The sequence below is a fragment of the Venturia canescens genome, chromosome 8 (assembly GCF_019457755.1).
Source record: "Venturia canescens isolate UGA chromosome 8, ASM1945775v1, whole genome shotgun sequence".
In the NCBI taxonomy this organism is placed as follows: domain Eukaryota; kingdom Metazoa; phylum Arthropoda; class Insecta; order Hymenoptera; family Ichneumonidae; genus Venturia; species Venturia canescens.
The window spans coordinates 4,943,685-4,961,247 of record NC_057428.1 but is presented as its reverse complement, the minus strand read 5'-3'; the positions used below and the strand labels follow the sequence as shown (position 1 = coordinate 4,961,247).

Genomic DNA, 17,563 nt, shown 5'->3' with positions numbered 1-17,563 from the left:
AAATGAGCATAATGTCTACGCGATGCCTGATTAATGCTCCACAACATGATATAGTGTCTGGAGTTCTTAATGTTTTTTTCCAGAATAGGTATAAAAAATCCTATTTGTAATATAATAAATTATAATTATAGTCAGATTAATTCATGGGAAATAAGTTTTATCGCAGTTTGCGTGTACATGAAGGAAGGCATGTTACTTGAAGTATATTTTAAACTTGACATACAGCATGAATACTGTAAAAACAAGAGACATTTATGGTTTTTGAGCAGTTACCTGTAAAATCATGGAAATCAATGGTTGTAAGACTTTTCATACAAGAAAAAAAACGTTTTCAAATGAATGCAAAAGTTGACATCGGATTACGAACATGAATATGATTCCATTTTTCAAAAAATTTACTGCTGTTTATATGGAAATCGATTCAATACAACTGTACTCAAAACTCCGTATAACAGCCTTAAAACACAGTTAGAAACACTGCATCATACATTTTTCAATATTATAACACTCACTCGAAGTTGTTGTGATTTTCGGCAGGTTGTAAAGAGTGATGGAAGTTCGGGCAAAAAAATTCCTTGAAGAAGGTCGCTTTGGATATAAAGAACTACTCTCACCTAAATTTTTGTGAACATCAGAGTTGATAGAAACCTGTGGTGCAGGGTCAAAGTTAGCGATTATTCGTAAAATTTCGAAAATAACCAACTTTGAAATAATATCTCTCTAGGCTTTTTCACGCAATCCAAATTTTCGGCATAACTCGCTTGAAAGGTGTGAAAAACGGAAAAAAATGATATTAGAAGTTATTTAAGCTAGAAATAAGGCTGTAGCATCAATTTGAAAATGGTCATTCTATTGAAATTTTCAATTAATTTAATTTGATTACAATGAAAGGCTTCTTGATCTGGACGAATGAACCACGCTTTTCTATAATATAGATGGTATACTGACGGAAATGTAACGAGTATTATTTGACTTGAACGTAAAATCTTTGTGAACCATCATCTTAAAACAATGCAACAAGTGGTCATTCTTCTATGTTTATAAGGCTCGTTCTCATGACCTTGAGCACTTAGAGAGTTGATATTTGGTATTTAGAGATAGTTTTTAAGGTATTTCGAAGTACCAAAGGTTAAGTAAATTCGAAAAACCCCTCTCGAGAAATTGGGCGAAATCTAATGGATCTGCTCACCTAGACATCGAAAACTATGGAGTCTTCGACCTAGGCATCGAAAACCATAAAGAGATATATCTAGACATCGAAAACTATGTAGAAACACACCTAGGTATCGAAAAGTATGAAGTCGTCGATCTAGACCACGAAAACCATATAGAAACATACCTAATCTTAGACATCGAAAACTGTGGAGCTATCGACCTAGACATCGTTGAAAAATCTGGCGCCGTCGACCTAGTTTATATAAAATAAATATGAGGTTTCCAGCCCATATTTCTTTCATCCTCATCATATTTTTATAGTGTTCCGAACATCTCTCATATCTGAGAAAAAAATTTTCTGAAAAAAAACGTCCTGTTTTAAAAATCTGAAAAAGTTCTAAAAACACTGTGATACCATATAAAAAAATATTAAGCCATCACCCATAGTGGGCAGATCATTTTTTCGGTGTTTTATAAGCTATTAACGTTATCGAAATTCCAAAAAATTCTCAAATAACTGACCTTGAGCCGATTAACGTTATCGAAATTCCAAAAAATTCTCAAATAACTGACCTTGAGCCGATACCGAATTATTTTGGCACTCAGATTAATTTTGTTGATGAATTTCAATTTGCTTTCGTGATGCCTGAATAATGCTCCACAACATGATATAGCGTGTGGGGGGATTAATATGTTTTTTTCCAAATATTTAGGGGAAAGTAGGGCAAAGCGGAACACTCCCCCGAAAATTTAGAACATTTTTTCCTCCATTGGAAATCTGCAAAATTTCGTTATTCGGCTGAAAACATGCTTCAAAAACTCAAAATTGGAGGAAAAAATTTGATTTTTGGGAATTTATTTTTTTTCTCAATCAATAAATTAAAGTATCAGCTCAAAATAGGCCGTGAAATAGTTATTATCATTAAAAATATGGATATTTCCAAGATATGTGATATTTATACAGTTTTATCTTGTTTACGATAACTTCATGGTACTCTTAGAAGAACGTGGGGCAAGAGGACATCATAAGCAGTTCAACTAGTGTCGGTTGACATACGTTCTGTCAACTATTGCTGTATTTAAAAAAATTAATTTTTCACACTTATTTCCCATTTACTATAAAGAAAAAAAATTATGGGGCAAAGTGGACTCCCCCTCGAAAAAAGGCTCTTTTGACGATTTTGATTAATTTTCTCGGATGTGAGGTGAAATAAAATAAAATTTTAATTTTATGAAAAAAATGAAGCAAAGTGGCCTTTTTTTGTGCGAAAAAATTTTTGTGTCCACTTTGCCCCATTTTTTTTTTTTACTAATTTTGAATATTGGTTAAAGTTTTTCATTTCTTGACGTTCTATTTCAACGGAACTTCATTGAAAATATTAGAACGGTAATGTGGGCTGAGGCGACTTTTTTTGTGCCTATTTTACCTCATTTTTGAATTTATTTTGAATTTTGCTAAACGTTCTTCGTTTCTTGACGTTCTATTTCAACAGAACTTGGTGGAAATTTATGAAATGGAATTGATTAATGGGAGAAGAATAAACGCACACTCATTTTCATCTGAAGTGTGAAAAAAAATCTTATGACTAAAATGATTCAGAATACTTGAGTCAGAATCCACGACTGAATTCTTCGATGGAGATCGAAATGGGATCAGCTCATTCGAAAACTAGAACAGCATTTTCCCCGGCGGGGAAAAATTCCGACAAATTTGTAAGCTTATGGCGATATGGCGAGTTCGCCGTATTGCTAGGAGGAACAACTGCTATTGTTTTATTGAATATACATTATATCCATTTTCTATGGTATTACCAAAAAAACAAAAGAGTTGTGATTTTTCTCACATTTCAGGTGTGTATCCTTAAAAAATAAGAGTAACTCCAAGTTACCGTATAAATGAAATTAAGTTGTATAAATATCACCCATGTTGGAAATATCCATATTTTCAATGATAACAACTATTTCACGGATTGTCTTGAGCTAATAAGTCAATTTATTGATTTAAAAAAGAATGAATTTTCAAAAAAAAAAAATTTTTCCTTCAATTTTGAGTTTGTGAAGCATGTTTTCTGTCGGATAACGAAATTTTGCAGATTTCCAATGGAGAAAAAGATGTTCTAAATTTTCGGGGAAGTGTTCCGCTTTGCCCTACTTTCCCCTATAAATAATTCTAATTGTATTACGAATAGCTATAATATAATTATTATTTAGTCATACTAATTAATGAGAAATAGGTTTTATCGCGGGTTACGTGGGCGTAAAGCAAAAAATGTGGCCGTTGTACATGGCCAGGGATCGGCATCAATAATTTTTTGCCACTAATTTTGATAATTATTGTCAATTGATTAAAAATCAGTAATTATTTCAAATTACATTATCAATTGACCAAATATTTGGTAATTGATAGAAACTTCATTGACAAATGATGATTCATTTTTCAATTGATGGAGGAGATATTACCAAGTCCGGTAAAGAGACTCTGGCAGCAACTCGTCATATATATAAATGTACTTGTCTCAGAGTCGCTGCCGCGACTCTAGATTGACCAACCAATTTCCAATTGGTGGAGGAGACCAATTTGCCAATTGACGTAAATTTTTCAATTGATCCAAAATGTTTTGTTAATTGACCATATATAATTCAATTCTAGAAAAATGTTTGGCCAATTGGCGCCTCATCTATTGTCGATCCGGGCGATACCAGCGCCTGATTTACGCATACATAGAATGTGATAGGTCCATGAGCATCTTCTTCGACGCTTAGGTTGACGGCTCAATGGTTTTCTATATCCAGGTCGACGGATCCATGGTTTTTGATATCTAGATCGACGGCTCCATGGTTTTCGATGTCTAGGTCGACGACTTCATGGTTTTCGATGTCTAGGTCGACGACTCCATAGTTTTCGATGTCTAGGGGCACGGCTCCATGGTTTTCGATGTCCAGGGCGACGGCGTTATGGTTTTCGATGTTTAGGTCGGCGGATCCATGGTTTTCGGTGTTTAAGTATATTTCTCCGTGGTTTTCGATGTCTAGGTCGACAGCTCCATAGTTTTCGATGTCTAGGTCGACGGCTCCATAGTTTTCGATGACCAGGTTCACGGCGCCATGGTATTGATCTCTAGGTCGACGGCTCCATGGTTTTCGATGTCTAGGTCCACGGCTCAATGGTTTTCGATGTCTAGGTCGACGCCGTCATGGTTTTCGATGTCTAGGTCGACGGCCCCATGGTTTTCGATGTCTAGGTCGTTGTCTCCATGGTTTTCGATTTCTAGGTCGGACGATCCATGGTTTTCGGGGTCTAAGTATATTTCACCATGGCTTTCGATGTCTTGGCATAGTCCTCCATAGTTTTTGCTGATTAGGTCTATTTATCCATGGTTTGCGATGTCCTGATCGACGGCGCCATGGTTTTCGATGTCTAGGTCGACGGATCCATGGTTTGTGGTGTCTAAATATATTCTTCCATGGTTTTCGATGTCTAAATATATTTCTCCATGGTTTTCGATGTCTAGGTATATTCCTCCATGGTTTCCGATGTCATGGCATAGTTCTCCATAGTTTTTTCTGTTTAGGTCTATTTATCCATAGTTTTCGATAAAAAAGTATACCTAGACATCGAGAACCATGGCGGTATATACCGAGACATTAAAAACCATGGAAAAATATACCTAGACAACAAAAACCATGAAGCAATATTCCTGGACATCGAAAACTATGGAAAAATATACTTAGACACCGAAAACCATGGAGAGATATTCTTAGACATCGAAAACCATGAATAAACACACCTAGACATCAAAAACCATGGATAAACACACCTAGACATCGAAAACCATGGAGAAATACGCCTAGACATCGAAAACCATGGAGAAATATACCTAGACATCGAAAACCATGGAGCAATATACCGAGACATTAAAACCCATGGAAAATTATACCTAGACATCGAAAACCACGGAGCAATATGTCTGGACATCGAAAACCATGGAAAATCATACCTAGACATCGAAAACCATGGAGAAATATGCCCAGTCATCGAAATGCATGGAGCATTATGCTTGGGCATCGAAAACTATAGAGAAATATACTTAGACATCGAAAACCATGGAGCAATATGCCTGGACATCGAAACCATGAAGGAATATACTTGGTCATCGAAAACCATGGAGCAATATGCTTGGACATCGAAAACTATGGAGAAGTATACCTAGACATCGAAAACCATGAAGCCGTCGACCGAGACATCGAAAACCACGGGGCAATATGCTTGGACATCGAATTCCATGGAGAGATATACCTAGATATCGAAAACCATGGATAAACACACCTAGACATCAAAAACCATGGATAAACAGACCTGGACATCGAAAACCATGGAGAAATATATCTAGACATCGAAAACTATGGATCCGTCGATCTAGATATCGAAAGCATGGCGCCGTCGACCTAGACATCGAAAACCATCGAGCCGTCGACCTAAGCGTCGTAGAAGATGCTCACGGGCGTATCGCATTCTATGTATGCGTAAATCAGTCGCTGGTATCGCCCGGATCGCCAATGGACGATACACCAATTGGCCAAAAATTTTTCTAGAATTGGATTTTATATGGTCAATTGCCAGAACATTCTGGATCAATTGAAAAATTTTCGTCAACTGGCAATATCTCATCCATCAATTCGAAATTGGTTGGTCAATTGGCACTATCCCCTCCATCAATTGGAAATTTTTCGTCAATTGGTAATATCTCCTCCGTCAATTGGAAATTGGTTGGTCAATTGACAATATTTTCTCCATCAAATGGAAATTTTTCGTCAATTGGTAATATCTCCTCCATCAATTGGAAATTCGTTGGTCAATTGACAATATCTTCTCCATCAATTGGGAATTTTTTGTCAATTGGTAATATCTCCTTCATCAATTAGAAATTGGTTGGTCAATTCATAATGTAATTTGCAATACTTGCTGATTTTTAATCAATTGATAATAATTATTTTCCCGATGTATATTTTTGATCAATGTACAAATGAAAAATGAAAATTTTTTTGTCGATCTCTGTACTTGGCATTGTATTCGATTTTCGAATTTTCAAGTATAAGATACTGTTGTGTGAGGGTCTGATGTTGGTGGGAAAATAAATGACGCAATACCGGCTGCCGTAAAATGTGTAAAAAACTGCTTCTTTATTTTTGGTCGATGATAAAACAGTGACTTTAAAGTAACAGAGTGAGAAAGAACCCAAAGAGTGTACCCGAGATTAAGGCGTACCGTGATCAAAGACCCGGTCGTCCTCGTCGGGCACGTTCGAAGATGCTGAAAGAAAGGCCGACGCCTGCTCGTGAGTGCCCGCAAGTTAATCCCGAAATATATGTGGGATCTGAAAGAGAATTGTCCAGATATGTAAGCCAAATTGTTGCTGAGAATGTCCTGAATGCGATGAGCTCAATATTTTTGGAGAAAGAAACCGAAAATCAGAGGAATGTAGCCAAAAATAAATGTAATGAGCACGGAGCACGTTAGCATGCTGTAAGACTGGATCCAAGACTGATGAAATCAATATAGAGATCGATGAAGACGCGCCGTGGGCATGCGCCACACGGTGCGTCGCTCGCACCCGAATTACATGTCCAGTACGTGCTGACACCCACGGGATCGTGAGAACTAGAGCACGAAATGCCCATTGTCTCACGTTTCCCAAATTCCCGAGGCCCGCGAGCTGACGACGCCCGCGGCGGGGCGAGCACTCGATCCCGATAGCGCTCGCCGTCACCGTAACCTCGCTAATTCCCGAACAGATACAGTTAGATCAGGTAATGTGAGCTAGAAAAAAGATTTGCCTAGTACAACCACCAATTTTCATTTGTTTTAACGTTTTAGTTTAGAATTATTAAAAAAAAATTTCGATCTTATTTTCTGTTCGCAATTTGTTCGTGTAATATTTTTTTTTGCATTTTTTGAGTTTGTAATCTTCTGCGTCTAATTTTTCTTCTTTCGTAATTTTTTTCGTTCGGTATCTGATGTGTTTTGCAACTTCTACATTTATTTGACAAAGTTTTCTTTCTTGAATGCAAAATCTTACAACCATTCATCCCGATGATTTTACAGGTGTCTGCTCGAAAAGTATAGAATATGCATGTCTCTAGTTTTGTTACAACATTCATGCTGTATTTCAGATTAAAAATATACTTCAAGTAACATGCATTTCTTCACGGGCGCACAAACTACGATGAAACCTATTTCTCATCAATCAATCTGACAATGAATTAATAATCATGTTGTTATCGTTAATCGTATTGAAAGTAGAGTTTTTTGTACCTATTTTGAAAAAAAAACCCACACGAACCCCACATGCTATATCATGTTGTGGAGCATTATGCAGGCATCACGAAAGCATTATTCTCATTTCAAAGTTTATAATTCGTTGTGCACTATTCGAAATTCATTAGCGAAATTAATTAGTGCCAAAAGAATTCAGTATCGGCTCAAGGTGAGTAATTTGAGAATTTTTTGGAATTTTGAGAACGTTAATAGTTTGTAAAATACAGAAAAAATAATCTGCCTACACGGGTGATGGCTTAACATTTTTTTATGTTTTTTATTTCGAAAAAAAAATTCTTCGAAATGAGAAATGTTCGGAACACTCTAAAAATATGATGAAGGTGTTTTTTAGACTCAATGTGATCATAAAAAATCAAAGAAATCCGAGAGGATCAGGGTTACGGGTTTACACACTTGGGCTAGATACCACATATGAATGTCTCATTTCATACTGGACTTCCTAAATGTTATTAGAGTTTGCAATTTCTTGAATTTTAAAAATTATTAAATTTTTCTTGCAGATTTAATCATCATATTGTGAATTGTTGTAGCTCAATTTTTTCATAGCCAACTACGGCGTTCAATATCTCGGATTCGCTATTTTTGTGTAACCCGTAAGGGAGACAAAAAACAACTACATACATTCCTCATTTTTATCAGTATCTGTCAGTTTAAAGAAGTTAAACCTATGACTCAATTATTGTTACGAATAGCAAAAAGTATGGTAGCTGGTTGCACATCAAGTATTAAAGAAGAAAGCTTATGCGGAGCTTGGCGCACTTTTGTATACTCGAATATGATGATGTACAGGCTATTTCCGTTTATTTTCAAATTCTTGTATTCGGATTATCATTAGAAGTGTAAATTTTCAGCTTTATTTTGATTGTTCAGAAAAGCCATGGACTTTTCGTGGGCGGGGGAAGGGGTAGATTTCCTTTGGAACGACACACAGGCCACGTAACGTTGCCATGCCATTATCGATTCCGCATACGCGCGGCGTCGCCCGTGGAAAGACGAAGAGGGAGGGATGTTTGAGGCAACTAGCCTGTCCTATATTTTGCGTCTTCCTCGTTGAGCTATTATTGAGTGAGGAAGGACGGGATAAACAGTGATCGGTGAGAGTTTGATAAAAAAAAAAAATCGCTGTGGAATTCTTTCGTTGTTTTGGAATTATTTTACTCGGCATGTCATTTCGAAGCACCAAAAGGAAAAATTAAAGAAATAATGAGAAATATTGGTGATACGGTTATTGTGTATGAAGAAAACGTGCCGCTTTGTTCGTCCTTCAAACAGTGGCCTTGAAGAAGAAATAAGCGAAAATACAGTGAACTTGAATGGGTAAAGAGAAAACTGCAATCTCATGATTCGTATGAGAATCGCTGAAGATTTTGATAGAAAAGGTCGAGATGCCAATCGAGCGTAATGCAAAGGGCGTTAGCAGCAGCAACGGTCATAGGAGCAGGTACGACGGAAGTAGAATCGGGAGCGAAGAATTCAGAACTATCAGGACCCAAGGGAAAAGATTTTTTTCAATCGATGAAAGTCCCGGCTATTGGTGCGAAGATTTGTTGCTCTTTACAAGATAAATTCGGTTCACCGGAACAAAGAAGGACACGAAGAACTGATGGTTTGCAATTGCCACTACATCCTCAACAAGTGGTTGGGTGGCTGATAATATCGATTGTTACGATCGGCACGTACTTTTTTGTACTGCCGGAATATTCATCGTCATTGAGAGAGATATTGAGCTATGTGTTAGGCTCATCTCTGTTGGTGCATGCTGTTTCACATTTGGGTGCGTTACTAGTTGATCCAGCGGACAAGGAAGTACGTAAACGTTCAAGTAACGTTGTTGTCCCAGAATTTGATCGCCATCGTCACCTCCATGTTATCGAAAATGGTCGATGTCATTTGTGCAATATAACAACGAGCTCTAAACGTACCAAGCATTGTTCGGTGTGCAACAAGTGCGTTGGCAATTTCGATCATCATTGTAAATGGTTGAACAATTGTATAGGGGGTAGGAATTATCCATATTTCATCATCTGCCTGATTAGCGCGGTCATCGGATCAACCATCATCGTTGGTCTTATTGTGACCGAATTAACTCTCGTTACCTTGAGATACTCTCGGAAATCTTCAAGTTCCGAAGGAAATAATACACGCGTATCGTTCGTAAATAATTCGGAAAACAACTCCTCGAATGGTATAATGGATAACGCTACATTGTCGATTCTACCGTTGCCAGGTACCGGTTCTCTCGTTATTATCTCAATCGTTGGCATTCTCTCGACGGTTGCGGCTATTTTACTCATCCATCTTTGTTTTTTTCACGGATACATTGCTTGTCTCGGATTGACGACCTACGAATACGTTAGAAATAAGAGAATGCGTAATACAGCCGATAACACCCTTCAACGCATTGATTGTACGTCAAATGTAGCGTCAAGTTCTGCCAATTTTTGTGGCGAAACTTCAAGATCATCCGAAAATGTGGAGCCGCCGATTCGTTATCATTTTTGTAACAGTCTCGTCAACAAATCTGCAATAAATAGACAAAATGAAGTAACGAGAAAAGTTTACATCTGCTCGAGCCATCCTGCATCTTCCGCGACACGAGAGAGCAATTCAAATGTGAATAACGCTCTCAATCTTGCAATTAATCGTGAAAAACGGAATTTTCATCTATATTTTTCTTACGATAGTCGCGATGACGCAACATCTATCGAATTGTCCTCATCGCAAAGCGTTGTCTCCGAGGATACAAGGGGACCTGCGATTATTGGAACGATTGGGAGTATTGATTCAATAGACGTAAAACCATCCACACCCTCGCCCGTTTCTTGTTGCTTCTCCATTATAAACCATCATGCCTGGTCCTCAAATAGTTCAAGCAGTAACGCCATGGATAATCAAAGTCGCAATCAACCCCGCGGATCTGGCAAAACGAAAAAATTCAGACACGGGAGTATCGAGGCTGACAACGAAAAAAACATTCCGAGATCTTGCACGACTGTCCGTAGAATACAGACTTTCTTGCGTACACGGTTACGGAAGAATGCAAGACAAAGGTCGACTCATTCGGATACTAATGGACGATCGAGAAAAAATAAAATTACACCGATAGCCAGTCCTGCTGATCGCCCTGACAAATCTGATGTTCCCGCTTTCACTGAAACTCAAAGCCAAAATGAGTCGCTCTCAAAGGACGAATCACTTAACGAGATTCAGACGAGCCGTCCACCGGTCAAACTTCCACCCTTAAATTTAACAACGAAACGAGTTTGTCAACTCAACAACAGTGGGGGGATCCGTACAATTAATGACAACCCCAGCGTCGAGACCATGTTTACTAACTTACCTTTGTCGAAGAGAAGCCAACAACAACTTCGTATACGAAGACCGTCCTTCAGCCGCCGTCCAAGATTCAAAATGGGACCTCATGTGACACAAACCGCCCAATTGTCGCCGATTCCTGAATCTGAATTGTCGAAACCCGCCTCACCACGATCGCCACCTAATCCTAAACATTTTCCATTTCCACCTAATCAGAATTTAAATTTAACTAATTCGAATGGTTGATCATCTTAGATTTGGTTCATGAAGAAGTAAACGAAAACTTATCGCACGTACAGCAATTTTTGATGAGTAACATTTTTATATTTATATATAACATATTGACGTTGTCGAAGGGTGCGACGAGGAGCAAAAGCGTCCGTTTATTTTAGGAGAGGTAAGGTGGATGAAAAATTAAAAAAAATAATACATGGTTTTTTTTTTCATAGAAAGATTATCTCCAGGAATAAGCCCAGAAGATTGAGTCAACCGTCCGAGTTTTCGTAAAAATGCAGACACCCATTATGTCTCATATCGTATCGAATTGATATATTTTATGTAGAGAAATGTGACATTATGTGACATATATAGGTAAAAGTTGAAAGATAGTGTCATTTATTTCCAATAGCCGATTAAATGTATTTCAAGTAATTTTATACCGTTTGCTGTATATAAAATTTTCTTTGGTAAGAAGGTTGATGGAAATTTTTTTTTATCGAAAAAAGATGAATAAAGGAAAGAACTAGCTGTAAAAAGGCGTAATTTTTATTATATTATTATATACTCAATAAAGGGCAATGAATAAGTTTTATCTATATCCCTTTTGCATCTTGCAACAATTTCCATTATATAAGTTGCACATTATTTACGTTGAAAACAAATTGCCCAACATTGCAAGTGAATGATGGTAGAGAATATCATCACGATTATTGATCCACCTTTATTTGTACTCTAATCGTCCGCGAAAAATATGCTTGATCGTAGGCAGCATCATGAAAATAATAACAACAACAACAAAAACAACATTTTATTTTATTATTAATTTTTATTTCCATTGTATGCTATTTTATTTTCATGTATTATTTTCATTGTGTGTCTCAACAACGATGTAGAATTTTTATATTTTCCAGGAAAACATCCTGTTTGATTGTTGTTCAACTTTAACAGAAAAAAAGTAACGATGCTAGATCACATTAATGATTATGTGGAAATGGAAAAGTCAACTCTGTCTGAAGAATATCGTTTTTGGAAAGAAATTTTGGGGTCACCTAGATACGTCGTTGCACCTATGGTCGACGCCAGCGAACTACCATGGCGTTTATTGTCACGACGACACGGTGCCCATCTTTGTTATACTCCGATGCTCCATTCATCGGTTTTTTGTCGAGATCCAAAATACAGGAAAGAAGCTTTGGCCAGTTCGAGTGAAGATCGACCACTCATAACTCAAGTATTATTTGATCTTCAGCTTTAAGTATTTATTTTGAAACTTCATATAATGAAATAACGGTTATGAAAACTAAATCAAGATTTTTCGAGAATTCACGGTAATAATACACTTCAATAAATTGGTTGAATCCATTACCATTAATATTATTATTATTATTATTATTATTATTATCATTTTTGTGAATAGTTTTGTGGTAATGATCCGGACGTATTGTTGGAAGCCTCCCTTTTGGCTCAGCCGTATTGCGATGCAATCGACATAAACATTGGCTGTCCTCAAGCGATAGCAAAACGCGGCAATTACGGTGCCTTTTTACAGGATGATTGGGAATTACTGAAAAAAATCGGTACAACAAAAAAATCATTTTAGTTGATGTTTCTAGCCTGGATACTCATGAAATAAATGTTTAATATTTATCTGAAATTATTTTGTAGTCAGCACCTTAAAGGAAAAATTGGACATTCCAGTAACCTGTAAGTTACGTGTATTCCCAGAAATATCAAAAACTGTGGATTATGCAAAAATGCTCGAGGATGCGGGAGCAAGTCTTCTTACTGTTCATGGCCGCACCCGTGAGCAGAAAGGACCTTTGACGGGCCTCGCCTCATGGGAACACATAAAAGCTGTCAGGTAAATATCATTTTTTTCATTCATAAATGATTTTCTTCTAGTGTTATTTTATTTTGTTCCGACAAAACCCATTCCTAAAGAGTGCGCCTCAACTGGAAAACTTGAAGATTTTATGATAAAATATTAAGGTTTAAAACAATTGTCTTAGATCGTACTGAATTTACTAGAATTTAACAAGAATTTTATTCTTAATATATTTTTATCGGATAGTGTGGGTAGAGCGGCAGACGCAAGAAAGGCTCTCACAGTACGCTTATATGTGACTATTTTTACGCGCAATTTTGACCTATCGTTTAACACTTTAACGGATAACAAAGATTTAAGTTCTTCTAGCTGAACACTTCTTTCCAAACCGATTTAATAAATTGAAACCAAAAGACCTTCAGAACAACTAGCCTCGCCACATAATAGGGCATTAAAAACTTTTGATTGCAATTACACAAAAACTTCTTATCCGAAAGCGTCTGGATTTCGCCCCTAGAAAGTAGCAGTCGATATCTCATTTCTCGCAAATGACCTAACTTTTTTGGTTTTTGGTTAAGAGTCATCGAGGGATAGCATACGCAGCGCCAAGTGTGCAAAAATCAAACTAAAATCCGATTCTGCCTGATTTTGTTGCGAATCTAACGATTACACGAATATAAAATATATCAAAAAATGTGATTTAATAAGCTTATTCCGACTGTGGTTCGTTTTTGGACACCAGATTTTTCTCACCAACCGCGGTAGTCAAAATTTCATTAAATCATGTTCGTATTTCATTCACTTCTCTTCTACAAAGATTATTTTATTTTAAATTGTACACATATTTGTCACAACCGGAGAGACCAGAGCCGGATTTACACCAAACACTCCCCATTACGAAATCTATTTGTCACGATTTCAAGAAAAACTCACGGATAAATCCGGTAGAATACACGTGAGGTGTCTGACATGTAACAGCGACCGTATTCACTATATAACATGGTAATACTTTACCACGGGAGACGTAACCATCGATTTTGAGTTGGTTACACAAGCTCGATGACTCTCAATTTCTTAATTTAGCAATGGTACCAATCTAATGCTGGGATATTAGTGTGGAAAGTATATTTTTGCTTTAAAAAATAATGTTTCCAACAGAGAAGCCGTAAAAATACCAATGTTTGCGAACGGAAACATCCAGTGTATCCAAGATGCTGAACGTTGCATTGCAGTAACAAAAGTCGACGGAGTTATGTGCGCAGAAGGAAATCTTTATAATCCGTATCTTTACGAATCGAGAAATCCGCCCTCTTGGGAACCTGCTCTTGAATATTTAGATCTCGTAGAAATTTATCCAGCTCCAGCTTCCTATGTTCGTGGGCATCTTTTCAAATTGTTCCAACATGTGTACGTATTTTATTTTCGTTGGTGAAGTTTAATGGAATGCTTTTATTTTATATAAGGACATTAAATTTCTATAACTTAATCATCAGACTTTGTTTACCAGGCAATGAAGAAGTGAGGTCGATACTGGCCACAAATTCTACGATGGAATCGTTCAGATTCGTTGCTGAATCGATCAGAGATCGATATCTTCCATGCCATGAGGGACTTGATGAATGGCCTGTCACTAAAAACGGTTCGTCATTGGCGTTTTCGAAATCCGATATATCCCTCGAAAATTTCCAGCGAAGGCACCTTTTTTCAAATCTACTATAGTATTATAATAGGTGTATTCTTACCAAATAGTTTTGTTTTGCAAGTACAGTTAAATTACATTGAACTTGATTGCAAGTACAGTAAAATTGTGCTTGTAAGTCAAATTGAATTATAGATAATCTAACAATTTCTGAGATACCCCGGAAAATTGGAATTCAATGAAATTAATTTTTCGTCGATAATTTTGCTTCGTTTAGGTTATGATCTCGAACTTCCACCTTGGCTGTGTAAAAGTTACGTGAGAGACTCGCCCGAAGATCACATCAACAAAATCGAAGCAAAAAAAAAAGACAGGGTGAGATAAAAATTAAATTCCATTTAAAATTACGCGATAATCTAAGAGAATTTAATGAGGTTCCCGATGGTGATGTGTACATTTTCTGAAGTACAATGATCAGTGTGGTAAGCCGATATACCGGCATAAAGCCAGGGGCTGCTTTCAAGTATTATTCATGTAAATATCCTTTACTAACTTTAGCCTTTAGGTCACATGAATAATAAGTATGACGTTCATCGTGACCTATAAGACTCTAGTCACTACTCTTGCTACTAATTCCTAATCTAACGTTTAACCTGTGATTCAAGAAATGAACGGTACATTGTCAAACTTCCTGAGAATCGTAAAAAATTTCATTTTTCAGCCATCCGCCGACTACGACTCTTACGTGCTTCTTTTATCAAAGAAAGAATACGAAGTGAATTGCATTTTCTCAGAATCTTCCAATTTAGCCGAGGAAACCGTATTTTGGCTATCTCTCTCGCACTTGCGCGTACTCATTGACTAATTGCGAAAATTATTATAAGGAGCTTCCGGATGGACGCTATGTTGATTTTCAGCGTATTGCCGAGGTTTTACAAACATTACGATTTGCATAATAATGGCCTCTGCATACTGTGCGCGATTAGCGATGAAGAATGAGTATTAGCTGACGAACGGAAATTGCTTTTCCGGGCGACTGCCGGAAAAGCAGAGTTTTCATTGGCTATCGCTCCTCGCTCATCGCTCATCGCGCGGAGTGTGCAATGGCCGTAAAAGTTAGGAGCTCCGATACTGAGGCTCCCTTGTCTCATGTAGTCATTATATGCGTATGATCATCGTTCCGGTTGACTGCATCAGTCAACCAGAGTTTTTTTGGATGGGTGGGGATCAAATGTTGGAATGACTAAAATTTCGAACAGCTAAAATCTCGAGTTTATAAACTTCGAATGATAATATGGAGATAGATAGATTCGACTAGAGCTTTGAATGCCGAAAATAAATAAAGCAGAAACTGCAAGGTTTGAAGCACATTTACATAGAAAATAGAATGTAACAATCGCCCATAGGACGATGACTAAAATATCGATTTTTCGAAAATTCGACTATCACTCTTTCGATTCATAAATTACTACAGTCAGCGATATTGTGAAAATTCACAATTTTTAAAATATAATAACGAAAGACCAAATATTACTGAGGTTGAAATACTGAAACACCAAAAAGTCGAACAGTCAAAATAGCGAAACGTTAGAAAGTCGATCGATTAAAATGAAGAAATGCAGTGGAGCTCCAAATACACGCGTCTCACTCACTCACTCAGACCGGTGATCTCGAATTTTAAACATCGCCATTTTGACTTTCGCCTTTTCGAGCCATCGCTATTCTGCATATCTAAGTTTTGTAGGCTCGAAAAATTCACTTTTGATTTTTTGCTACTCTATATTCTGGTCTGTCAGTAAAACAATTACTCTCCATTTTGAATTCGAAAATATGAACTTTTGACATTCAGGTGGTCTGTTAAAATTGCATTCGAAATGAAAACTATTGAAATATATATTTTCGGGTAAATACGAATTCAAAGAAGGAATTTTGGATTAAACACGCAATCTGTTGAATAGTCAATCGGGAATAAGAATTTCGAATTACTTATTTTTCTCCAAACTGATATCACAACTTTAAAAATTTCGAAATATCGACCGTTCTACAATTAAGTTATTCGGGATATTGAATCCCACCCTTTTGGATGATCAGCTGATCAATTAAAAAATGCGGCATCCAAGTGAAATCCTCTCATAATAATTTTTGTAACAGCTGTGGCTGTGAAAGTTTTAAAACGAAATTACATTATTCGTTTTCCAAACATTTTTTGGCGTTCCGCTTTTTACATGATCGGTGTGAAGTTTGATACTATTTTTCATAATTAGAAATTTCAACATTCAGCTTACCTAATCTTTAAATATGTTTTATCATTTTATTTGATTGAAGGTAAAATATTTCATGAGGCCAATGCTAAGTTTCATATTTGGGATACGTTTTAGCACGCCGTTGACTTGTACCAAGATTTCACGACAGTATAGTGTGTTGCTGAAAATATCGCATATTTCATTTCTATATATTATAGATATCAAACAGTTGTATCCGTGATGGCACCTCCTAATGTAGTTCAAATAAATTCCGTTCAATGAGCCCGTTTTCATTATTTTCATTAATTTCAAGGCACTGTCATTGGCAACGATGAAACATACGTTTACAGACGACGATGGCAATGCAATTTCACGGAAGAAATTGAAAAAATGGCGAAAAATAGCGAGAAGACCAAATAGAACAATACCGACGGTAAAGCGTGGCAACGATTTATGTCATGGCTGTCCTAATCCACTGGTACGTCTCAAAAAGAATGGAAATTTGAAAAGCGGGTTTGAAATTATCTTATCGTTTACAGGGATCAAAATGCGGATACAAGCTATGCCGACAGTGTTGCAGGAATAAATGTTTCGAACAAAATCTTAATTGTCCGGGGCACAGGATTCTAACTAAAACGAGGCGAGAAATGGCGATCGAGTACGCCCTGAAAAGGAAAAACACCGGAAATATGGAAACTTGAATCATCTTTAACGAAAGAATTGATATTTTTCAATAAAGAATGGGATTTTGAAATTTGCATTTAATATATCATTGACAAAGTATCAATTCATATTTGTCGTGCATTTGGCCGAGAAAATTAGAGTTATTT

General features: G+C 36.8%; 1 protein-coding gene across 1 annotated transcript; it reads left to right on the top strand.

Moving 5' to 3' along the window:
• The first annotated feature begins 8,592 nt into the window (after positions 1-8,592).
• LOC122414913 (uncharacterized) lies at positions 8,593-17,487 on the top strand. Its single transcript, XM_043426581.1, has 10 exons — positions 8,593-11,048; positions 11,164-11,204; positions 11,961-12,257; positions 12,444-12,603; positions 12,692-12,887; positions 14,010-14,258; positions 14,345-14,490; positions 14,768-14,865; positions 17,047-17,211; positions 17,273-17,487. Exons 1-10 carry the CDS (start codon positions 8,894-8,896, stop codon positions 17,432-17,434), a joined length of 3,669 nt encoding a protein of 1,222 aa, XP_043282516.1. The 5' UTR covers positions 8,593-8,893; the 3' UTR covers positions 17,435-17,487.
• The last annotated feature ends 76 nt before the right edge of the window (positions 17,488-17,563 follow it).

Coding starts and splice junctions, on each gene's coding strand:
- LOC122414913 (XM_043426581.1), top strand. CDS start 8,894: ATGCAAAGGGCGTTAGCAGCAGCAACGGTCATAGGAGCAGGTACGACG. Junction 11,049..11,163: donor AAATTTAACTAATTCGAATG/GTTGATCATCTT, acceptor ACGTTGTCGAAG/GGTGCGACGAGGAGCAAAAG. Junction 14,259..14,344: donor TTCAAATTGTTCCAACATGT/GTACGTATTTTA, acceptor CTTAATCATCAG/ACTTTGTTTACCAGGCAATG.